Source organism: Cyprinus carpio, chromosome B1 (assembly GCF_018340385.1).
Source record: "Cyprinus carpio isolate SPL01 chromosome B1, ASM1834038v1, whole genome shotgun sequence".
Taxonomy (NCBI): Eukaryota; Metazoa; Chordata; class Actinopteri; order Cypriniformes; family Cyprinidae; genus Cyprinus; species Cyprinus carpio.
In genome coordinates, this window is record NC_056597.1 from 30,175,964 (window position 1) to 30,201,782 (window position 25,819).

The 25,819-nt window shown below is 41.6% G+C and overlaps 2 protein-coding genes across 2 annotated transcripts; one reads left to right on the forward strand and one right to left on the reverse strand.

Annotated features, from left to right (window-relative positions):
• Positions 1 to 233: 233 nt before the first annotated feature.
• LOC122135788 lies at positions 234 to 4,905 on the reverse strand. Its single transcript, XM_042716016.1, has 3 exons — positions 4,709 to 4,905; positions 3,799 to 4,611; positions 234 to 755 (listed from the first exon to the last, which is right to left on the reverse strand). Exons 1-3 carry the CDS (start codon positions 4,903 to 4,905, stop codon positions 608 to 610), a joined length of 1,158 nt encoding a protein of 385 aa, XP_042571950.1. The 3' UTR covers positions 234 to 607.
• Positions 4,906 to 7,453: 2,548 nt separating this feature from the next.
• Positions 7,454 to 21,022, forward strand: LOC109101582 (deoxynucleoside triphosphate triphosphohydrolase SAMHD1-like). The gene is made up of 15 exons (XM_042717507.1): positions 7,454 to 7,852; positions 10,260 to 10,354; positions 11,664 to 11,824; positions 12,137 to 12,252; positions 13,354 to 13,425; positions 13,615 to 13,646; positions 13,720 to 13,863; positions 13,963 to 14,063; positions 15,539 to 15,647; positions 16,057 to 16,148; positions 16,307 to 16,419; positions 16,617 to 16,753; positions 16,838 to 16,930; positions 17,003 to 17,107; positions 20,805 to 21,022. Exons 1-15 carry the CDS (start codon positions 7,765 to 7,767, stop codon positions 20,976 to 20,978), a joined length of 1,632 nt encoding a protein of 543 aa, XP_042573441.1. The 5' UTR covers positions 7,454 to 7,764; the 3' UTR covers positions 20,979 to 21,022.
• The last annotated feature ends 4,797 nt before the right edge of the window (positions 21,023 to 25,819 follow it).

Consider the following 25,819-nt stretch of genomic DNA (forward strand, 5'->3'; position numbering starts at 1 on the left):
GTTCTGTGCAAAATGAGTCTTTCATGATCGTCTCTGCAGCACAAGATCAAGATGAAAACCATCAAAACCCACATCATTCAAATACTCCAAATAATCACAATCATCACATCAGCAAAATAACAATAAAAAACCTCAACAATCAACCTCCTCAAAAGACTCAGTCATTACATCTGTCACATTATGTAGGTACCTCAACAGAAAATAAAACAGCATATGAAATATTAAATCACAAGCACACACACTGAAGATTATTATGCAGGAAAACCATATAAAATGTGCTTGTTAAAGAATAAAGTGCACAATCTAAACAATCTAAAAAAAATCAATAATGTAAAACAACATTTAAGACAAGTTTCTAATTAAGGCCGTCACTGGATTCTTTCAGCCAGAGAAGAGACTGGAGCAGATGCGTGACATGAGAGAAAGTATGGAGGTCAAATTTGTCAAGCAGCTCATGTTTTTATTTGCATGTATAATCATACTGTAACAAAGTTCGTTCAAGTAAAGAGGAAGGAGACCGGGGTCGCCGTGCTGAGGCTCGTGGGATACTTTATTTGACAAAATAAAGTAAAAACAAATAAACAATCGCGCCACATGCGCATGCAGTTCACAGTATTTCTCTACTTCGCACTACTGTAGTCTTCCTATCTTTGGGGTTTGTAGCTCCACAGCTTCTCACTCCCACGAGTCCCCAGCCCTCTCTCTCTTCTCGCCGGTCCTCAGCTGGCTTAAATACCGGTTCCCCATGCCAATCACTGCAACGAGATCCAGGTGTTAATCGTTTTTCACTTGCCCCACTTACCACCGCTCGTCTCCTCACTTGCTCTCCCGTCGCAGACCTCGCTGAACCACGCCTCCCCCGCCACATACCCCCACCGCCCGACTCAGGCCGGGGAGCCATCCGGCCTGCAGCCCTCCCCCCACATTCCTGGAGAGGAAGTCGGCCACAGCCATCTGCGCCCCCGGCCTGTGAATCACCTTGAACTTAAACGGCTGTAAAGCCAGATACCAACGGGTGATTCACGCGTTGGTATCCTTCATGCGGTGGAGCCACTGGAGGGGCGTGTGGTCCGAGCAGAGGGTGAACTCCCGGCCCAGGAGGTAATAGCGAAGGGTGAGGACCACCCACCTGATGGCCAAACACTCCTTCTCTATGGTGCTGTACCTAGTCTCTCTCTTCGAGAGCTTCAGACTAATGTACAGCACCGGACGGTCCTCCCCCTCCACCTCCTGGGACAGGACCGCGCCCAGCCCCCTGTCCGACGCGTCGGTCTGCAACAGAAAGGGGAGAGAAAAGTTAGGAGAGTGCAGGAGCGGTCCGCCACACAGGGCAGCCTTAACCCGGGTAAAGGCCTGTTGGCACTGCTCCGTCCACTGGATAGTATCTGGTACCTCCTTTTTAGTGAGGTCAGTCTGCAGGCTGGTGAGGGTCCGAATAACAAGGAATAAACCTCCTATAATATCCCGCCAGCCCCAGGAACTGCCTCACCTCCTTTTTGGTCTTGGGCCTGGGGCAGGTCGCAATGGCTGCCGTCTTATCAATTTGGGGACGCACCTGCCCGTGGCCCAAGTGGAAGCCCAGATACCTTACCTCCACCCGCCCAACTGCGCACTTCTTCGGGTTGGCCGTTAGCCCTGCCCGTCTCAGCGCCCCGAGGACAGCCCTCACATGCTCCATATGCCGCTGCCAGTCCCCACTGTAGATGATGATATCATCCAAGTAGGCAGCGGCATATGCAGCATGGGGTCGCAGCACTCGATCCATGAAACGTAGCTGGGGCTCCGAACAAACCAAAAGGAAGCATCACAAATTGGTGTAATCCAAACGGCGTGGTGAAGGCTGTTTTTTTCTTTGGACATGGTAGATACGGGGATCTGCTAATATCCCTTTGTTAAGTCCAGTGTCGAGTAAAAGCGAGCCGTGCCTAACCGATCGAGCAACTCGTCAATCCGCGGCATTGGATAAGCACCAAATTTTGATACTGCGTTCACCCTGCGATAGTCCACACAAAACCGCACCGAGCCGTCCGTTTTAGGCACCAAAACTATCGGGCTCGCCCAATCACTGTGGGACTCCTCGATTACTCCCATCCCCAGCATCGCCTCTAATTCTGTCTGAACCACTTTTTTCTTGTGTTCAGGTAATCTATATGGCCGGCTGCGAACCACCACGCCCGGCTCTGTCTCAATATGGAGCTGAATCAGATCAGTACGACCAGGTAGGGGCGAAAACACCTCTGCAAACTCTACCTGTAAACGCCCAATGTCAGTGAGCTGCGAGGGCGAGAGGTGATCCCCTCCCGGGGCCAGGGCGAGTGATTTTTCTTTTAATGATCGCTTCTGGCCCGAGATCCTCCTCTTCACTCACTGCCGTCGCTAGCAACACTGACCCCTCCGCACTCCATTTTTTAAGGAGGTTGAGGTGGTAGATTTGCCGTGAGTCGCCTCTATCTGTCCGAACTACTTCATGAGATCTCCTATCCGCCGTGTGACCTCAAAGGGTCCTTGCCACTTTGCTAATAATTTGGAGCTAGAGGTTGGGAGTAATACGAGCACTTTATCTCCCCGGTGCAAATTCTCGTAACTTAGTCCCCCGGTTATACAGCTGGCTTTGCCTGTCCTGGGCCTGAAGCAAATTCTCCATAGAGAGCCGCCCCAGTGTATGGAGTTTTGCTCTCAGGTCCAGGACATATTGAATTTCGTTTTTACTATCCGAACGTCCGTCCTCCCAAGTTTCTTTTAGGACGTCTAACACCCCTCGGGGCTGGTGTCCATAAAGAAGCTCGAAGGGGGAAAACCCCGTGGAGGCTTGGGGGACCTCGCGCACAGCGAATAAGAGGGGTTCTAGCCATCGGCCCCAATTTTTCGCGTCTTCTTGTACGAACTTACGAATCATGGTTTTCAATGTGCGATTAAACCGTTCGACAAGTCCGTCCATTTGTGGGTGATAGACGCTGGTACGTACCGCTTTAATGCCCAACAATTCGTACAATTCGCTTAACGTGAGAGACATAAACGCGGTGCCCTGGTCCGTGAGAATCTCTTTCGGGATTCCCATGCGGGAGATTAAACGAAACAGGGCGTCCACCACACTCTTTGCCGAGATGTTGGGGAGCGCCACTGCCTCAGGATATTGTGTTGCGTAATCCACTATGACTAACGCAAAAGGATGTCCCCATGCTGATCGTTCTAATGGCCCGATGAGGTCCATACCAATTCGTTCGAAGGGGACCTGCACTAGAGGAATAGGGCGCAATGGCGCTTTTGGGGTGGCCGGTGGGTTTACCAACTGACATTCCCGACAAGACGCGCACCACATGCGCACGTTCTCGTGAATGCCCGGCCAAAAGAATCGGATCATTAGAAGATTTAGTGTCGCCGTCACTCCTAAATGCCCTGCCATAGGATTACAATGCACCGTCTGGAAAAGCAGTTCCCGACGGCTCCGAGGTACTAACAATTGGGTTGTATCCCCCCCCCCCCCCCTTGCCGTCCCTTTTCCCCCGAGGCATCCACTGTTAAACACCCCAATAACTGCTCAAACACTGGCCAATTGGTTCCCAAGATTAGCGGATGCTGGAGGCGCGGACTAACGGCCACCTCCACATTATGCTTTTGGCCCCTAAATTGGATGGCTATGGCTTTTACGGGGTATTCCACTATATCCCTGTGCACACACCTCACCTTAACCATGCGGCCCATATCAAATGCCCCAGCTTGTATCAGGCTTTGATGGATGGAGGTCTGGTTACAACCTGAATCCACCAAGGCCCGATAGGTACCCCCCTTAATACTCACGGGTATTTGGTACAACCCGGCTTGATCGGGGGCAGCCTGCGGGTCGTCCGGGATCCGGACCAACATCCCCACCTCCATGACCGGGCACCGATCCACGAAATGGCCCAGATCCCCGCAACGCCAGCAGGCCGGCCCAGGCCTCCCCGCTGCCCTAGTGGCAGGAAGTGGGTCAGGTGATTGGCGTGGGGAAGCAGCAGGTGGCTCCTCGGACCCCTCCCGGCGCGGTGATCCCATTCCCCAGGTCGGGCCTCGTGCCCCAGCTGCTGGCTCCATCCCCGTCCTCCAGCGGGGGCCGGCCCTTGGTGGCCCAGCCCATCGGGACCTAGGGAGAGGGACAGGTTTTGGGGCAGGGGAGGAGGGAGAGACAGGGGAAGAGAGAGAGAGAGAGAGATAGATGGAAGGGCCTCGCCGACCCCGGAGCACGCCGCCAGCTGATCCTCCGCCAGTTGAATGGCCAGATCCACTGGGCGGTCCTCTTTGGGAGACGGGAGATGAACTGCTCCAGTACCACCTTGCTGATGATTGTCCCGGAGCCGCTTACCCCCGGCCAACAGCCATTTGCGGCACGTGTCCCGGAGCTGCTGAGCCAAGACAAAGGGTCGGCCCGCTTCGGTCAGTTCCAGCGACCGGAAGCGCTGACGGTGTTGCTCGGGGCTGAAGCCGACCCTCTGGAGAATGGCTCTTTTTAAATCAGCATACACCAGGAGGTTCGGGACGGGCAGTTGTTGGGCAGCCTTCTGGGCCTCCCCCGACAGCAAACGGGATGACCCGGACCGGCCAGCTGTCTGTCGACCACCCACATGCCTCGGCCGTCTTCTCAAAAAGATCGAGGAACACCTCTGGGTCACCTCTTGGCCCCATCTTCGTGAGAGGCATGTGAGGGGCGGGGCTGGCACTGGGTGAGGCCGACCTCGTCCGACCCTCCCAGTCCAGCAAGCTCCGGAACAGCTCGCGGTCCTCCTGCTGGACCTGCATCATGGCCTGGAACCGGTGTTCGTGGTCGGCCCGTAAGTCCAGCAGGGCTTGGTGGTGTTCCTGATGCAGGCCCGCGAGCGATGTTATGATCTCCGCAAATGGTGATCCCGATGGTCCTGACGGAGTTTGCATGGCGGAATCCTTCTCCTTCCCCCCGGGTTTCGGCACCAGTGTAACAAAGTTCGTTCAAGTAAAGAGGAAGGAGACTGGGGTCGGCGTGCTGAGGCTCGTGGGATACTTTATTTGACAAAATAAAATAAAATAAAAACAAATAAACAATCGCGCCACATGCGCATGCAGTTCACAGTATTTCTCTACTTCGCACTACTGTAGTCTTCCTATCTTTGGGGTTTGTAGCTCCACAGCTTCTCACTCCCACGAGTCCCCAGCCCTCTCTCTCTCTTCTCGCTGGTCCTCAGCCGGCTTAAATACCGGTTCCCCATGCCAATCACTGCAACGAGATCCAGCTGTTAATCGTTTTTCACTTGCCTCACTTACCACCGCTCGTCTCCTCACTTGCTCTCCCGTCGCAGACCTTGCAGAACCACGCCTCCCCCACCACACATACATTTCCGTTAAGCAACAAAAGCAAACACCCATCATTCATCCAACATTTGATTAATAAATTAAATATTTGCATTGCATGCTATCAGAGGTCAGACTATCAAACCTTTGGCTGCTCAGCAGGTCACTGCATGGAAATGTATGGCAGTGTGTGGAAATCACAGGCAAAACACTGACCTTTAGGTTTAGATCAGGTACAAAGGTGAAGCTGTGAGGAAACTGCCACAGGACAAGATATATTTGAATTTATGCTCATCTGTCCTGATGTGTGGTAGTTTATCTCCATCTCTCCACAGTGTCTCACTTTCTGTTCTGAACACAAAATTGCTTTGATAAGCAATCAGTACACTGAACCATTCTTACATTTGAAGCCCCCCCCTCCAGTATTTTATTTATTATAATGCACAGGTGTGTCCTACTCAAACTGCTCAATAACTCTAATAAATAACTCATAAAATAAAACACAAAAACATTTTACAAAAACATAAAAAAAAAAAAAAATCAAACACTTTTTTATAAACTTTAAAAAAAAAAAAAAAAAAAAACTTTAAAATATAAATTATTGTACTATACAATGCTTATTCAAAATTGCACAATGTTATTGGGATGCCATCCAATACACTTTATAAGGTCTGTGGAAATTCATACATTATCAACTAGCACACATCCTACATTTTCATACAGGACATATCATAACTGACTCATCTAAACACATATGTAAAACATTTCTACTTATTGCATCTTTCTTAACACAAATTATGGAGGTTAAAATTATTATTATTATTATAGCTTTTGATTAACCAATATATAAAATACTGAATAGAATTAAAGGAATAGCTATGAATAGGCAAACAATAATAATGTGTATTATAATTACAGAGAGCATTATAAGTGTAAAACAAAGTGAGAAGTTACAATGGGAAGCAAACACAGATCAGCTGTTCATCTAGACAAGCAGCACTACTGGTTCTTCACGTCTAACTGAACCTGTTTCACTATCAACCTTTAATTACTGCAAACCACAGAAGTTTTTTTTTTTTTTTTTAATGTAAGCATTAACACACCTTTCCACACCTTACAGTTGAAACTGCTAAGGGGCATTGGTGTGTTTTATGTTTTTATATACTTTTACGAACAAGATATACTTGAAAAATCAGACGAAGGCATGACACGCACTAAGAAAGACATGACAAAAGAAAAGATTAAACATAACAAAATACCACATCCTTCAAAACTGTTATATACTGTACATGCACAGCCTTATGAGTATTTGGATCTAAAAGTGATCGTGAGGGGTAATTTCTCAAAATAACTTTTCCACACAGAAGAAAGGAAGTCATACAGGCCTGGAATAACATTACAGTACATTTGACATTTTTGCATTAATTAGTCTTTATTATCTAATATTTGCATTACATTTGCATATTTTTGATAAACATTCTCACCAATCAAACCTATCACTGTAAGACAAATAAATATAAAAATAAAATGAAAATATTGTTCAGCTGTCAGCTCCATAATTGTATAGTATTTTCAGGAGCAGTCCATCTAATGTGTCTCATGAGGGTAAACAAATTAAACATTTGTCTGAGACTCCCTCATAAGGACAAAACTTTCCTGAACATGTATTTCATGTTTTAGCACAAAACATTACCTTGTGAGAAGTTTTAAATTTTTTGAGCCTATGATGTGCCAAATATGGTTTTTTTTTTTTTTTTTTTTTTTTTATTATTATTATTTTCTTCGTTGAGCACCCAGTGTCCAGCATTTTGTGTGGCTGATGTGCATGTGTTTATTTTTTTTTATTATGCTTTACAAATTAATTTAGATTTGATTTGATTTAATACTGTGCATATTTTTAAGAAATAGTTATTATTAACTCAAAATTTTTGTTAATACTTACTCAAAACATATTTCTAATGCTATATAGTTAATAAAATGATAATTTTCCTGAACATATTACATTTTATATTATTTTATATTTACTAGGTTATGTTTAGGTTAAGGGATCTAAAAATTTTAATCACTATCATTAAAATGATGAAAGTGCATAGAAACAAATATTTTATGATATAAAAGATTTGAAATTATTATTATTTTATTTATTTATTTTATTTTATTTGTAAATACATAATGTAAAATCACGTTTTAAATGTTTTAATGTGTCAAAATTGTAGGTTTCAGTATCAATCAAAACGTGCACAAATGTATGCTTTGTACCTGTAATTGTTAAGCACTAATACCTACGTATAAACAATAAAACCAGGCGGGTCTGAGACACACCCTCATAATGAAAGATTTTCCTGAACATGTATTCCTGCGAGTAAGTTGAGCTGCTGGAGCTGTGAAATCTCTAAGCAGACAGACAGACCTTTATTGCTTCACCCAAGTTTTCTTACAGCCCACAAGAATAAATTAAAAGAGAAGATGCCTCGATCTGAACAAACCAGAAAAACTCTCTCCGATTACAGGAAAAGTCTCCAGGATCTAAAAAAGTCCTATGAAGCAAGTGAAGGTAAGGGAAGACAGATGTGTTGTGTGTGGGCATGTAAACGTAATGTGTATTCGCGTTTAGTCTCATTTCACAATATCACAAAAGGAAACAAATAACTAAAAAACTAAAAAACAAACAATAACATTATATCCAGTCTTTCAACTCCTGTCATCACATTACATGTTCTGTAAAGACAGTAAACCCGATAGATTTATGAAGGATAGAAAGACAGCCTACTGTTTTCAAAGAGAAAAATCCACCCACAGGAACTACGTCAGAGGAACATAAACAGAACATAATCTGCTCAAATTCCTAAAACTAGTCCCAACATTTGAATAACAATTACATAAAAAATAAAAATAATTTTATAACTTTATTATTATCATAAAAAAATAAAAAAAAAACTTTGCTACGTGTACTGTGTTAGGCTAACCGAGACTTGTCATAGCACTTGCATACAGTTGCGTCCAAAAGTATTGGCAGTGACATAGATTGTGTTTTGCTAAATTTGCTACTTAAGCTGTTGTGGTGTTCCTTCACATTATTTCTACAAGTATTGGCAGTTACATAATCTACAAACAATGTAAATGAACACCACAACAACTTAAGTAGCAAATTTAGCAAAACACAAAATTTATGTCACTGCCAATACTTTTGGCCATGACTGTATATATATATATATATATATATATATATATATATATATATATATATATATATATATATATATATAATATACATACATACACACACACACACACACAGGTGTTTCTCAATAAATTAGAATGTCATGGAAAAGTTTCATTTATTTCAGTATTTCAACTCAAATTGTGAAACTCATGTATTAAATAAATTCCATGCACACAGATTTAAGTAGTTCAAGTCTTTGGTTCTTTTAATTGTGATGACTGTGGCTCACATTTAACAAAAACCCACCAACAAATTAGAATACTTCATAAGACCAATAAAAAACCCCCCACATTTTAGGGAATTGTTGGCCTTCTGGAAAGTATGTTCATATATTGTACATGTACTCAATACTTGGTAGGGGCTCCTTTTGCTTTAATTACTGCCTCAATTCGGCGTGGCATGGAGGTGATCAGTTTGTGGCACTGCTGAGGTGGTGTGGAAGCCCAGGTTTCTTTGACAGTGGCCTTCAGCTCATCTGCATTGTTTGGTCTCTTGTTTCTCATTTTCCTCTTGACAATAACTCATAGATTCTCTCCAAGCACAGTCAAGCACAACAACACCATGGTCATTAAACCAACTTTTGGTGCTTTTGGCAGTGTGGGCAGGTGCCAAATCCTGATGGAAAATGAAATCAGCATCTTCAAAAAGCTGGTCAGCAGAAGGAAGTATGAAGTGCTCCAAAATTTCTTGTTAAACGGGTGCAGTGATTTTGGTTTTCAAAAAACAGAATAGACCAACACCAGCAGATGACATTGCACCCCAAATCATCACAGACTGTGGAAACTTAACACTGGACTTCAAGCAACTTGGGCTATGAGCTTCTCCACCCTTCCTCCAGACTCTAGGACCTTGGTTTCCAAATGAAATACAAAAACTTGCTCTCATCTAAAAAGAGGACTTTGGACCACTGGGCAACAGTCCAGTTCTTGTTCTCCTTAGTCCAGGTAAGACGCCTCAGGAGTGGCTTAACAAGAGGAATACGACAACAGTAGCTAAATTCCTTGACACGTCTGTGTGTGGTGGCTCTTGATGCCTTGACCCCAGCCTCAGTCCATTCCTTATGAAGTTCACTCAAATTCTTGACTAGATTTTGCTTGACAGTCCTCATAAGGCTGTGGTTCTCTCAGTTGGTTGTGCATCTTTTTCTTCCACACTTTTTCATTCCACTCAACTTTCTGTTAACATGCTCGGATACAGCACTCTGTGAACAGCCAGCTTCTTTGGCAATGAATGTCTGTGGCTTACCCTCCTTGTGAAGGTTGTCAATGATTGTCTTCTGGACAACTGTCAGATCAGCAGTCTTCCCCATTATTGTGTAGCCTAGTGAACCAAACTGAGAGACCATTTTAAATGCTCAGGAAACCTTTGCATGTGTTTTGAGTTGATTAGCTGATTGGCATGTCACCATATTCAAATTTGTTGAGATAGTGAATTGGTGTTTTTTTGTTAAAATGTGAGCCAATCATCACAATAATCATCACAATTAAAAGAACCAAAGACTTAAACTACTTCAGTCTGTGTGCATTGAATTTATTTAATACACAAGTTTCACAATTTAAGTTGAATTACTGAAATGAACTTTTCCACAACATTCTAATTTATTAAGAAGCACCTGTATGTATGTATGTATGTATATATGTATATATATATATATATATATATATATATATATATATATATATATATATATATATATATATATATTACACTGAGGATTTAAAATGTCATGCCTTTCCAGAGCCTGAGAAACAACAGTTATGGGAGATTATCAAGGATGAATTGCAGGACATCCTGAAGAAATACTCCTTAGACTTCTCAAAAGAACAAATGAAGGTAAAAAAAAAAAAAAAAATCCATTTTGAAATCCATTTTTTTCCTCTTGAAATCCATTTTGTAGTTGTTTATCGACCCCCAGGACCACTAGGTAACTTTTTGGATGAATTAGATGTGCTGCTCTCAACCTTTCCTGAGGATGGTACTCCTCTAGTTACGCTTGGAGACTTCAACATCCACCTAGATAAACCTCTGTCTGCAGACTTCCACACTCTGCTTGCCTCTTTTGATCTCAAGAGAGTGTTAACTACTGCTTCTCACAAATCAGGCAACTAACTGGACCTTATTTACACATGACACTGCTCCACTGATCATGTACTGGTTACTCCACTGCACACCTCTGATCACTTCCTCCTCACTCTTAACTTCAGCATGGTTCCTGACACAACACTTAACCCTCCACATGTCATATTTCGACTTAACCTACACTTACTCTCACCCTCCTGACTATCTGCTATGGTTTCATCTTCACTTCCTTCCCCTAAACAGTTAACATCTCTTGATGCTAACAGTGCTACTGATACTTTCTGCTCCACTCTTACATCTTGTCCATACATTTTCTACCCCTTGTCTTCCAGGCCAGCCCATACCACACTTTCTGCTCCTTGGCTGTTTGATGTTCTAAGCGAGCATGATTCTAAGCTCAGGGCTGCTGAAAGGGTGTGGCGCAAATCAAAAAAATACTACTGACCTTAATGTGTATCAGTCACTCCTCTGTTCCTTCTCTGCTAATGTCTCCACTGCTAAAAGGACATACTACCATAACAAAATTAAAAATTTGTCTAACTCTCGTATGCTCTTTAAAACATTTTCCTCGCTCCTTTGTCCTCCTCCCTCCCCTCCTGCTTCATCTCTAATAGCTGACGACTTTCCCACGTTTTTCATTAATAAAATTAAAAAAACATCAGTGGAGAATTTTCCACACCACAATCTGTCAAGCACATCTTACCAGCAAACATACACTCATTCACATCCTTCTCTTCACTCTCTGAGGCAGAAGTCTCCAAACTCATCTTTTCTAATCATCCTACTACTTGTCCGCTTGATCCTATTCCACCTCAACCAATAAAACACATGTTGTAGAGGCAGGATTAAGAAAACTGAGGAATACACAAATGTAGCAGGACTCTAGAGCAGATTTCTGTTCCTGAATAAACCAGATCAGCCAATGAGTCATTGGGAATCAGTTGAGCGAATGATTCAATGACTCACTCATAAACTCAGCTAACAGGGAATGTTCTCAGAACTTTGTACACTGAGTCACAAATTCATGTTAGTGTGATAAACCATTTTTTTTTTTTTTCTGTAGATTTTCAATGACCCCAATCATACACATAAAACGCTGCACACACTGCTGGTGAAGATCATTGACACTCCTCAGTTTCAGAGACTCAGACACATCAAACAGCTGGGAGGAACATACCTGGTGTATCCCGGCGCTTCTCATAATCGCTTTGAACACTCTCTTGGGTGAGACTGAATTATTTACAGAGCTGAAATTAAGTTAATAATTTAAGATGTTAATATTCAAAATACAATAAAATAATAATAATTGATAATAATACAAAAAAAACAAAACAAAAAAAACCATTTTAGATTTTGATAAGCTGAAGTCTTGTTTGTTTGTTTGTGTGCGTGCAAAAAAACAACAATAATAATCTTTCTTCTAGATTCATACATTTAGAATTAATTGAGGTAAAGTCGTGTGTGTGTGTGTGTGTGTGTGTGTGTGTGTGTGTGTGTGTGTGTGCGTGTGCGTGTGCGTGTGTGTGTGTGTGTCAGCGTGGCGTATTTAGCAGGACGTTTGGTAAAAGTTCTTCATAACAATCAGCCAGAACTCAAAATTACCAAACAGGATTTCCTGTGTGTTCAGATTGCTGGTCTGTGTCACGACTTGGGTGAGTATTGATAATACTTATTTATGAACTATTTATACTGAAATCTTCATCTCTTGTTATTTTTAACATTTGTTTTTCTCCAAATGTGTTGTTCAAAAATGTAATTAAATTAATTTAATATAAAAGAGTCATATAGCATAAAAATTATAAGTAGGACTATTAACAGGTACTGTAGCTTCCTGGCTTAAAAAAAATGTTGAACTCTTTCACTGATGATTCATAATGAGCTTTATTAAATATCTGCTCTATAGCAAATATCTATTTGCTATAATCACTGTTAAATGCCATACGACATCACAAATCACTATAAGAGCTTTGTATAAAGAAAACAAACACAAAACACAATATAAATAAACCATGAAAAAAAAAAACATACATCAAATCAAATACAAACTAATACAAATACAACAACGATTTAACACACCTAACATCATACAAACAAATAACCATTACTACATTACATAAAGCAAGAATTCCAAAACAATACAGATAACAAAGTCAATTTTTCCTTATTCTCCAGTCAAACCAGGAGCTATAAATCCTTGAAATTGTCTTTAACCGTATGCCTTTTAATGAATCAACCATGTGTGTCGTAGCTGCGCTCCTTACTACAATGCTTTGAGCACACCACAATATATCCACATGAGTGGATGAATGTCAAAATAAAAGACTTTGCTACCACAAGACGTATAAACTAATAAAAACCCAAAAATCCAACAATTGAACATGATACACATTCAAAAATCACAAAATAAAAAATCATAAAAGGAAAAAAAAAAAAAAAAAATAATAAACTACAAAAAAAATATTAAATTAAACAAAATTTAAACAGATACTAAAAATATAATAAATTTAACACCTTATTTTTATCTGCAAAGGTGTCCATTTCACCCAAACCTTCATAAAATTCAGCAAAGATTTATGTTGACCTTACCTACACAGTACAGTAACAGTTACACTAAAATTAACACCTAATAAAATAATATTTAAATATCCACAAAAACAGGTGGATAGTCCAGGGCCACAAGCATATATTCATATTCAAAGAGACATAAGACAGATCAAAATGCTATAAAACATACATTTTCTATTTATTTTTAGGTCATGGTCCGTTTTCTCATGTATTTGATGGTCTGGTTATTCCGGAAGCCAAAAAAATCAAACAATTAAGAGGTAAGTGCCAGTGTGACATGAAACCTAATCAGAAGAATCTGCGGATATGAAGTTTCCTCTCATATCATTGTCACATTTTGACAGACAGAACTCAAGCTATTGTACATGTATGTCTTGTAAATGTGCCTGAAAAAGTTTGTTAATGTATAAAATATGATTTTCTACCTGAGAGCTGCTTCTTTTTCTTAGGCCTGCTTGATGACATCCCTGAAAAGTGGAAGGTGAGCGCTAATGTAGCTTGTGCAACTGATTCTGTATACATTTATTCATGATCTCATCTGTTTTTATCAACAGCATGAGCAGATGTCAGTTCTGATGTTCGATGACATTGTGAAGAGTCTGAAGGCTGAGAATGAAGACGTGTTGAAAGAACATGGACTGGATGATAAAGACGTCACCTTCATTAAAGAGTTAATCGAAGGGGCAAAAACTTCAGAGGTACAGACTGATACTCTAACTGTTTATGGTGTGTTAGCAAGCTTGACAGTTCAGTAAAATGAAATCTGAATTACTTACAGCCTTTTCTTGTCTGTTCAGTGGAGATTCAAGGGCAGAGATGAAGACAAATCCTTCCTGTATGAGATTGTGGCAAATAAACAGAACGGCATCGATGTGGATAAATGGGACTATTTTGCACGGTAAATATTAGACGTTTTGCACAGATGCAAGAGCCGTTGATGTCATGTGACTAATGTCTCTGGAGCGGCAGATAAATGGCAATACTGATTGGCTGAATCACTAGTGATTATTTTGAGATGTGACGTCACAAATGCCAGACAAATACAGGTGCATCTCAATAAATTAGAATGTCATGGACAAGTTGGTCTCACAGTTTGGTTCACTAGGCTACACTGTCATGGGGAAGACTGCTGATCGGACAGTTGTCAAGGAAGGTAAGCCACAAACATTCACACAACTGTTCACAGAGTGTTGTATCCAAGCATGTTAACAGAAAGTTGAGTGGAAGGAAAAAGTGTGGAAGAAAAAGGTGCACAACCAACCGAGAGAACCGCAGCCTTATGAGGACTGTCCAGCAAAATCGATTCAAGAATTTGAGTGAACTTCACAATGAATGGACTGAGACTGGGGTCAAGGCATCAAAAGCCTCCACACACAGACGTGTCAAGGAATTTGGCTACAATTGTCGTATTCCTCTTATTAAGCCACTCCTGAGGCGTCTTACCTGGGCTAAGGAGAAGAAGAGCTGGACTGTTGCCCAGTGGTCCAAAGTTCTCTTTTTAGATAAGAGCAAGTTTTGTATTTCGTTTGGAAACCAAGGTCCTAGAGTCTGGAGGAAGGGTGGAGAAGCTCATAGCCCAAGTTGCTTGAAGTCCAGTGTTAAGTTTCCACAGTCTGTGATGATTTGGAGTGCAATGTCATCTGCTGGTGTTGGTCCACTGTGTTTTTTGAAAACCAAAGTCACTGCACCTGTTTACCAAGAAATTTTGGAGCACTTCATGCTTCCTTCTGCTGACCAGCTTTCTGAAGATGCTAATTTCATTTTCCAGCAGGATTTGGCACCTGCCCACACTGCCAAAAGCACCAAACGTTGGTTAAATGACCATGGTGTTGATGTGCTTGACTGGCCAGCAAACTCACCAGACCTGAACCCCAGAGAGAATCTATGAGTTATTGTCAAGAGGAAAACGAGAAACAAGAGACCACACAATGCAGATGAGCTGAAGGCCACTGTCAAAGAAACCTGGGCTTCCATACCACCTCAGCAGTGCCACAAACTGATCACCCCCATGCCACGCCGAATTGAGGCAGTGATTAAAGCAAAAGGAGCCCCTACCAAGTATTAAGTACATGTACAGTAAATGAACATACTTTCCAGAAGGCCAACAATTCACAATTTTTTTATTTATATTTTTTTATTGGTCTTATGAAGTATTCTAATTTGTTGAGGATTGGTGGGTTTTTTGTTAAATTTGAGCCAAAATCATCCCAATTAAAAGAACCAAAGACTTAAACTACTTCAGTCTGTGTGCATTGAATTTATTTAATACACAAGTTTCACAATTTGAGTTGAACCACAGAACCATGCTGTGAAAAAGATGATCCTATTATTTATGCATCCACTGTGTTTTCATATTTATTATTTATCTGACAGAGACTGTCATCACCTGGGCATTCGAAACAGTTTTGACCATCAGCGTCTGCTTAAGTTTGCTCGAGTCTGTGAAGTGAACGGAAGAAATCACATCTGCTTCAGAGACAAGGTGCCTCATACAGTGATCACACATTATTATTACAAACCAAACACACCCACTGTATGTATGGCATATAGCAGAAGCTCTAATAATATATTCAGAATTTGTCTACTCTGTTTTATAGTCTTAAAGATAAGTTTTAGATATTCTCATGCTGTTCTAAACCTGTGATACATTATTTTAAAGGATGTTTCTATTGTTTCTGTCCATGCAATAAGTCAGTGGGCTCCAGAATAACCCTTGACCCCACTGACTTTCATTGTATAGACAAAAACACCGAGAAATTTCTCAAAATACATTCTTTTGTGTTCAACTTTCCCTTCAAAAATGTAGTGTTTTGATTCCTGGGAAATATCTAAAAATGGCATGCATTACATGATCTGGATCTCTGACACTCTGATGTTTGTGTGTCTAACAGGAGGCTGATAATGTTTATGACATGTTTCGCACTCGATACACTCTCCATCGCCAGGCCTATCAGCACAAGATCTGCAACATCATTGAAGACATGTAAGTTTATCTGTTTGGACAGTGGTGATATCTGTGCTGCTGATTTAAAATCTTGCATCACTAATTTATCCTTTCTAGGATATTAAACAAATTAGCTCACTGACTGCACTCCTTATACATGTTTGAAACACTAACTCAGATGTTTTTCTCTGTGTTAGGTTTGCAGAAGCACTCATACGAGCTGATCGTGATCTTCATGAAGGAAAACCTGAAGATATGCTGAAGATTTCTGAAGCCATAAAAACAGCAGATGACTACAGCAAACTCACAGGTCAGTAAAACCACAACACACACACACACACACACACACACACACAAATATATAAATAAAATAAGTAAATATGTGCCATATTATACCAAGATAAACACATTCCCTTTATTAAAGACTTGTGGTAATGTGTCTCAGGACATACCATATGTGAAATAACATTTTTATTGATGATAATGACTCTTCTGTTCTTCTGTCAGATGAAATCTTTGAGCAGATCTTGTCCTCCACTGCTGATAATCTGAAGAAATCCAGAGACATCTTGAACACGATCATCAGAAGGAAACTGCCAAAGTTTGTTGGAGAAGCTCGTCTGACTGAGAACAGCATATCAAAGGTTGGACAGAAGTAAAAAACACACTTGTTTACAGTTTGATTAACCCTCTAAAACTGACAAGCCCTCTCAAATCTGAAATTTCAGGTAGAGCTGATGAAAACATGGAAGACAGCATTAGAGAAGTACAGACCTACAGACCCGACTGTTTCTCTGAAAGCTGAAGATTTACCAGTTTATGTAAGTTATGTTTCAAACACTTCACATCTGCCTTCATATCTTCACAAACTAGCTATTTCATCTCTTACTCAGGTGGTTGATCTGGATCATGGAATGAAGGACAAAAACCCCATTGAAAAGGTATTTTTCTACAGCAAGAGGAAACCCAACGAAGCCTCTCCCATTAAAGATTATCAGGTACTCGTGACACATAAACTGTTTTATTTCAGATTGTTTAAGGGTGCAGTAGGAGGTCTTGGTAAATGCTAACTTTAGCCTGATAGCACTAAAAGCAAACCCTCCCTGCAATCGCTGTCCAAAACCACGCCCACCGAGCGCATGAGCACACACACAGACAGACCCAATGACCACAGACAACATTACTACAATACATCACAGTGTTTCCCACAGACTTGCACTCTCTGTGTGGCGGCACTTTCCCTGTGGGAAATATATGTCTATATAATGTAGGGCTGCTCGATTATGGCAAAAATCATAATCACAATTATTTTGGTCAATATTGTAATCACGGTTATTTAACACCATTATGAGGGGGCCATATGACCAAAACTTTATAGGAGTGATTTATTTAAAGATAGTAATACATATCAAACCTTTGCTATTACCTCAAAAAGGACCAATACATCAACATTGTAGAGATATTGTGGAATTTCAAACAAACAAACAAACAAAAAGTCCTCAAAATTATTGAAAATAATTAAACTGTCAGGAATAAAAAAGGAAAGGACAATACAATAGAATAAAAAGATACAAATGAAACAAACTGGGATATTCCTACATTACTTATTTTATTCATTTTTTTTTTGTTCAATCATTTAATTTAGATGTATTTCTATTTTTTTCTGCCCTTTTTAATTATTTCATTTATAAAAAAAAAAGAAAAAAAAAGAGTTATAACGTGTACAGTAAAGAACAATCAAATCATTATATTATAATCACATTGCATTTGAATAAAGTTAAAGGTGTAATCTGCCGATTGTCCTGTAGGTTACCGCAAAAATCTGTTCTTATGATGCACTTAGGGCTTTATTATTACTCCAGAGCACTCATAGATCTGTGATTAATTTCAAGTGCTACTTAAGTTACGATGTCTTTGAGAAACAGACCATAATATTAAGATCAGAATAACAAAATCTTTTATGAGATTATCTTAAATGAAACCCTTCCCTGGCTGTTTGATGAAGAGAAAGAGATAAAATGTAGTAGAAATAAACACGTTAAGAATCCGTAGAAGCGTAGGACTCTTATTATATTTTTAGGACTATTATTATGTTGTAATGTTTGGTTGACCAATCAGCGGAGGGGGGCGTTTCATTCCCGCCCACATGTAGAGATTGAATATTCAAGTTGTTTATTCGTTTTCTGTCCTTGAACGTAAAAACGAAAAAAAGAAGCCAAAATTCTTGATTTTTTGTTTTGTTTGAATGAATGAAAAACTAAAAATATGCTGTTTTTTCATTTTTCAGATTTCAATATTAAATTAAAAAAATGAATTATACGAAGTTACAAGGACCATAGTCTTCACTATAAGAAATAAACTTTTTTGTTTCTTATTAAAGCTACAAAAAACCTTCACTCAAAAGCAGTGTGTGATTTTGAATTCGGGAAAATAGCCTGCTGTCACTTTAAGAGCTGCACGGATCCAATTTACCGTTACATGCGTATTTTCAATCTCAACACTTTATGTTCATTTTTTACATGACCGAAGAAGGTATACATGAATAATCACTAAGCGCAGCATTTTGACACATTTTTGCATGTATTTGACCGTTTAGGTGTGCACGTTGAGCTAAAAGATGACTTTACATGTCCATGTTCTGTTCCGTCTCTGAGCACATATATCTTCCTGAGGAGTAGCGCAAGTTTTCTTTCACGCATTTAAAAACATTAATAAATATACTCCCATAAATCAAGCACTTTCCATTTTGCAAAAGTCACATTACATGGTTTTACTGATTTGCATGTGAAATTGGGCTTTTATGGAGGAACGAAAGTGCAGTGAAATAGGGCGCTATAATCATCTTATCTCGATTATTGTATTTTTATAATAATTCAAATCCAAAATCTAAAACAATTATCTAATAAATGAACAGGTGTCGGCTGTAAACAAAGAAAAACTTATATTAACAAATAAATCAATGTATGGGAAAACCTGCATTATGTGTTATTCACCTTTGAGAAAACTTTATAGTACAGTAAAAGTACTACAATACCAGGAAGGAAGATCAGGTTGTTGTTTTTCTGCCATACTCGCTCTGTCTGCTCAGTGTACGTGAACGCGCTGATGACGGATCGTGTCTGCGCGAACCGGTACGCCAAGGTATGCAAATACATATGTTGACATGCAGGTAGGAAAGCCAATCAAAATGCTTGGACCAAGCATTTTGATTGGACGAACATTACTTTGTCCTACGCCTTCCACAGAATATTTCAATACATATAAATACATTTAGACCACTTAACTAATGATTGCTATTGGAATGTGAAGAGACTTTCAACTAGCATAACAAAAAATGTTTCTAAAGATAATGCACCTTTATGTATTTTTCCAAATGAGTGTGATCAGCTATGTTTCCATCCACTTGTTTTTATGTGCATTTTAGAATATCACGCTGGATGGAAACAGCAAGATAAATTTTAAAAATATGCATACAAAACACACATAAAAAGAAAAAAATGTACATAAAAATTAGAACACATACACAAACTATCATGGAAACACCTTTACAGAATAAATTCCCTTATTCCCCATCTGAAATGTTGTTTTGGTTATTCTGAAATGCCTGAGCCAACGTCTTCATTAAAGTGATTCAGTATAATGACCTCCCAGAACTGTTATAATGACTGCGTTCCCAAACAGCAGGTGTCCGCCTCCAAAAGCAAGACAACATGAACGCATTTATTGCATTTTGACTTTGTGCTCTGGGGAGCAAGTCATTTATTAAATACAAACAAAACAAAACAAAACAAAACAAAACAAAACATAAAAATAAAGAGTGGCTTCTACTACTGCAGCAAATTAGCCTTTTCTTTGTGATGTAAGGTACCAGTCTATAAGTGTCATGATCACAAGTGAGAGTGCCCATCATGGCCACCAGAGGGCACTCCAAACTGGACTTCACATATCCATTGAACTCCATTTCCCATTCACCCTGCACCTGCCACTCTTCCTACAACCACGTACACACACACAGTGACTATTGCACTACATTTCCCACAAGCCCCATCTTTAGACTCTGATTACTCTCCAGCTGCAGCTCATTGGATTTTAGTATTTAAGCTGCCAGCTTTCTTGTGCTCATTGTGAGGTCTTGTTTTTATTTAATGACGGTTTACACTTCTGAGCATTTTCTATTGTCTGCCTGTTGATTATTTTGTCTGTTCCCCGGATTACGATTACTGGACTATATTGCTTGTTTTTTGGACTGTGATTCTCAGCTTGATACCCTGACATTCTGCCTGTGTACTGACCATGATTCTGCCTTTTCTTCCCTGTTGTGTTTGCTGTCATTGACCCCTGCCTGTACGACCACCATGTTTCTTATTAAAAGCTTGCAAGTGGATCTAACGTCTTGTGATTACCCCTGCGTAACAATAAGGAAGTGACGATTTTGTTCTTTAAGCTACGTCTCGCTGGATACAGTGCTTTATTTGTAAACTGTTTTATGCTGTATTACAATTTTGTGATATTCACAACTTTGGATGGAAACATCAGTCCTTAAAAAACAATGAATAAATAAACAAATAGACAAATGAACAAATAAATAAATAAATAGAGACTTGAACTTTGTCTTCTCAGTGTTGTGCTCAGTGAAACTTATATTGCTAAAATATTGTTAGAAAACTGATTGTGTGTCACTTGTCTTATTGTCAGCTCTCCAGTTTCCTGCCAAAGAGGTTTAATGAAGAGCTTGTCAGAGTTTACTACAAACGATCTGATGAGCAGGCAGCTGAAGATAAGAAGGAGGAGAAGAAGAAGGTGGAGGAGGCCGAGAAGTGCTTCCAGATGTGGTGTGCCTCCAATTTTGGACTAAAAAATGGCAGCTGAATAATTGACATATATTTGTTTTCTGTTACTGTAACACAAAGACAATTTACTCAAAGAAAACATCTGTACGTTCAGTTAAAATCAGTTTTCAGGTAATGGTATATAGTTATGGAATAATGGAATAATTTAATCTGAATTAAAAACGATCTTAACAAAAAACAATTTCTTCAAACACTTTCATCAGACACTTTCATGTTTTCTTGTGTTGAGTTATGAGTTCTAAGAATGTCAATAAAAAATTAATAATTAAATAATAAAAAGGTTTAATTCATTTGTGTTTCATATTTATTTGCAAAATTACACAACAAAAAAATTAACGAATCACCTTTGAGAGGTACCAAAACGAGCCAATGGTACACAATGTACCTTGGGCTAGAGGTGTGCGATGAACTCCGCCCCGCTGTCTGGGTATATAAGGGTCAGGGTAAATTCATACAAACCCAAAACCAATAACAATCACCAATCGCAAAAGCAAAATCATCATCGGAGTGTTTACAAGTGCGTCAGCTGGTGTTGGTGTGATGGCGCGTTTCAGGGGTTCGTCTGAGCTTCCTGCATTCAGCTCCCGCGTTCCCCTGAGCACTTCAGCACCACTGAAAAAGCTATTTCCTATTTTTAAAAGAGTAAATGGGTTGAGTTTGCATCTTTTTAAAGATGTCATTCTGCCCGTGTGTTTCTGGGTGCGGTCGATATATGGCTCCTCGTGACGGCCACGATCGCTGTGTCACGTGTCTGGGCTTTCAGCACGCTGAGACTGCGTTTCGTGGATGACTCATGACTCACACCCCCCTCACAAAGGCTGCAGCCGGTTGAGTTTCCGGATGAGTTTGCTGGACCCTCTCAGCAGAATCCCAGCATCTCATTTGGGGCTCAGGACGCATCACAAGGCGGGCTTGAGTCATTGGGAGAGGAGGATTCAACTGTGTTGCCCCCTCTGGGGCGCCAACGTTGCCCGAGTCTGATCCTGAGTTGACGGACCAAGCTCCTATCCAAGGCCTGTAAGTTCTCATCCATGCTTGTGGCCAAGGCTTACAGAGCTGCGGGTCAGGCTGCTTCTGCTTTGCACACCATGGCCACCCTTCAGGTCTACCAGGCCAAGGTGCTCAAGGAGCTGCACGAGGGCGGTGCGGACCCAGGGGTTTTTCAGGAGGCGTGCACTGCTACCGACCTCACCCTCCGGGTGACGAAGGTCACTGCATGCTCCCTGTGTCAGGTGATGTCCACTTTGGTGGTCCAGGACCACCACCTTTGCCTGAACCTGGCAGACTTGAGGGAGTCTAATCGGACTCAGCTCCTCAACTCCCCAGTCTCCCAGGCTGGCCTCTTCGGCGACACGGTGGAGAGTTTTGCCCAGCAATTCTCTGCCGCCCAGAAGCAGTCTGAGGCCATTAAGCACATTCTGCCCCGGTGGGATAATTGAGATAATTAAGTGACTAATTAAATGATGATTGTGCATTAGTGATGAACACCTTTAAGCAATCATAATGTTAGAGGATCAGATGTTGATGTTTTATTGGTTAAAATCATACCACCATCATGGAGATCAGTGTTTGCATTACTTGAGCTCTTGACCCTTTCATTAACACAAAGTAATTTGCTGTTAAGCAATCATAATGTTGTTTTATAGCAAGCGTTTATTGAAGAAGCAGGTGAGCTTACATTTTGTTGGTCCTTTGCATGATGAATGAACATCATGAAAAATACATTCTCTTTTGTTTATTGACTGACACTCAGCTATCACTGAACTGAAAAAAAAGTCCTATTAAACATGCCACCATAATGCTTCAATATAAAAAAACAGACTTCTTCTAGATCGGGCTTTTAGACATGGACACTTATCATATGATCCTCAACAGTGGTGACAATAATTTTTCATACTGCAGTGCTTGATGGGAGTTTTTAGTATGGTGTTACCCAGCATGCATTGCAGCATGAAACAGAACGGGGCTAAAAAAAAAATGTATGCATTCCATATTTACAATTGATGTCTGTGTGTGTCTAACTAGAACGGGGCTAAAAAAAAAATGTATGCATTCCATATTTAAAATTCATTCACAGTAACTATTAGAGCAGCACTTTTTTTCCACAGGGTTGATTATGCAAAACCTAGACATACAGAAAGTTATCTTGATTGTAATCAGACCAACTATTGATTATTACCTCAGCATAAAAAACAGCTAAAATCTGCTCATTGTAGAGTATACAACACTTCATGCATTGTTACAGAGAGATATCTAACGCTGGAGTCAAGGGTCCAGAGCCCAACTAAAGCAAACACTAATCTCCATGATGGTGAAATACTTTTAACCAATAAAACATCAACATCTGATCAGGTGTAATTCTCATTAACAGCAGGTGTTCATCACTAAAGCACAATCATCATTTAATTAGTCACTTAATTATCTCATTAACTTTAACTCTGTGAGGACTTGGAATATGACTTGAAGACTTGCTTGTGACTTGAAAGTCCCACCTCTGCTTCATAGTACCCAAGAAAACAGGTGGGTTGCGGCCAATCCTGGACTTGTGTGCCTTGAACCGAGCTCTTCACAGACTTCCGTTCAAGATGTTAACGCCCAAGCGCATTCTCGAATGCATTCGTCCAATGGATTGGTTTGCAGCGATCAACCTGAAGGACGCGTACATTCATGTCTCTATTCTTCCTCCACACAGACCGTTTCTTTGGTTTGCTTTCGAGGGTCAGGTGTATCAGTACAAAGTTCTCCCGTTCGGGTTGGCCCTGTCTCTCCGCGTCTTTACAAAAGTCGTGGAGGGAGCTCTTGCTCCTCTTAGGGAACGAGGTGTCCATATCCTCAACTACCTCGATGACTGGCTGATTCTAGCTCACTCTCGAGCACAGTTGTGCGAGCACAGGGATCTGGTGCTCAGTCACCTCGCCCATCTGGGACTTCGGGTCAACTGGGAAAAGAGTACACTCTTCCCTGTGCAGAGGATCTCTTTTCTCGGTATGGAGATAGACTTGGTCGCGTCTTACGAGCGAGCGTGCACAGTCACTGCTGAATTGCCTGAGTCAACTCGAAGGCAAGAAAGCAGTTCCACTGAAACTATTTCAGAGGCTTCTGGGGCATATGGCATCCTCAGGGGCGGTCATACCGCTCGGGTTGCTTCATATGAGACCGCATCAGCACTGGCTTCACGGCCGAGTCCCAAGATGGGCATGGGAAGAGGGCACGTTTTGGGTGATCATCACTCCAACCTGCCGCTGAACCTTCACCCCGTGGTTGGACCTCTCATTTCTACGGGCTGGCATTCCCCTAGAACCAGTGTCCAGACATGTTGTGTCAACAGATGCCTCTGCCACGGGCTGGGGTGCCATGTGCAACGGGCATGCATGAAATGCAGATTATGGGCAATCATATTTCATTGAAATATCGTATTATGCAATATATCTAGCAGTACGGCTTGCTCTGCACCGCTTCAGGGCCCTGCTGAGGGACAAGCACGTTCTATTCTGTACGGACAATTGTGCAGCCGACAAGCTTTCACTTCAGCAGTCTCTCCCCGGGGAATGGAGACTCCACCCCCAGTCGGTTCAGCTGATTTGGGAACGCTTCGGAGATGCTCAGATAGACCTGTTTGCCTCTCCAGAGAATTCCCACTGCCAGTTGTTTTACTCCCTGACCGAGGGCAACCTTGGCACGGACGCTCTGGTGCACAGCTGGCCGCTGGGCCTGTGCAAGTATGCGTTTCCCCCCAGTGAGCCTTCTTGCACAGACATTGTGCAAGATCAAGGAGGACGAGGAGCAGGTCCTCATGGTTGCACCTTTTTGGCCGGACCTGGTTCCCCGAACTTGTACTCCTCGCGACAGCCCCTCCCTGGCCAATACCTCTGAGGAAGGACCTTCTTTCTCAGAGGCAGGGCACCCTCTGGCACCCGTGTCCCGATCTTTGGAACCTACATTTGTGGGTTCTGGACGGGTCACGGAAGGTTTAGGTACCTTGCCGCCTGAAGCTACCATCACTTCAGCTTGGGCCTTGTCTACCAGACACGCCTATGCCCTGAAGTGGAACCTCTTCCGTCCCCGGTGTTCTTCACATCGTGAAGACCCCTGGAGATGCCCGAGCTGGTCAGTGCTTTCCTTTCTTCAGGAAGGGTTGGAACGAAGGCTGTCTGCTTCCACCCTGAAGGTCTATGTAGCTGCCATTGCGGCCCACCATGACCCTGTTGACGGTAAGTCTCTTGGGAAGCATGATCTGGTTATCAGCTTCCTGAGAGGAGCCAGGAGGCTCAATCCACCTCGCCCTCATCAAGTTCCCTCTTGGGACCTCGCAGTGGTTCTATCTGCATTGCAGAGGGCTCCCTTTGAACCCTTGCTCTCAGTAGAGCTAAAGTTTTTGTCATTGAAGACTGCACTCCTGACGGCTTTGGCTTTGGTTAAGAGGGTCGGGGACCTGCAGGCATTTTCAGTCGACGAAGCGTGCCTGGAATTCAGGCCGACCAACTCTCACGTTATCTTGAGACCCCGGCCTGGATACGTGCTCAAAGTTCCCACCACTCCCTTTAGAGATCAGGTGGTGAACTTGCAAGTGTTGCCCCTGGAGGATACAGACCCAGCCCTGGCGCTGCTCTGTCTAGTTCATGCAATCTGCACTTACGTAGACAAAGGGAAAGGCTGTCTCCAAGCAGAGGTTATCCCAGTTGATAGTGGATGCTATTGTCTTGGCTTATCAGGCTCAAGACCTGCCATGCCTCCTAGGGGTGAGGGCCAGAGGTGGATAGTCCCGGGGTCAGAAAGTAAAAGTCCTGCCATATGTTTATTCGACCCATGAACTCAGCTGCTGATTTCACCAGAAGAGGAATCAAGTCATTCCTTCCAAGT

What these genes read in the sequence shown, in the direction of transcription:
- LOC122135788 (XM_042716016.1), bottom strand. Translation starts at nt 4,905, where the DNA reads ATGCAAACTCCGTCAGGACCATCGGGATCACCATTTGCGGAGATCATA. An exon ending in GACTGGGAGGGTCGGACGAG is followed by an intron (nt 4,612 to 4,708) that starts GTCGGCCTCACC and finishes CTTTTTGAGAAG; the next exon opens with ACGGCCGAGGCATGTGGGTG. An exon ending in CCGGGTTGTACCAAATACCC is followed by an intron (nt 756 to 3,798) that starts GTGAGTATTAAG and finishes ATCTCGTTGCAG; the next exon opens with TGATTGGCATGGGGAACCGG.
- LOC109101582 (XM_042717507.1), top strand. Translation starts at nt 7,765, where the DNA reads ATGCCTCGATCTGAACAAACCAGAAAAACTCTCTCCGATTACAGGAAA. An exon ending in ACATCCCTGAAAAGTGGAAG is followed by an intron (nt 13,647 to 13,719) that starts GTGAGCGCTAAT and finishes TTTTATCAACAG; the next exon opens with CATGAGCAGATGTCAGTTCT. An exon ending in TGACTACAGCAAACTCACAG is followed by an intron (nt 16,420 to 16,616) that starts GTCAGTAAAACC and finishes TTCTTCTGTCAG; the next exon opens with ATGAAATCTTTGAGCAGATC.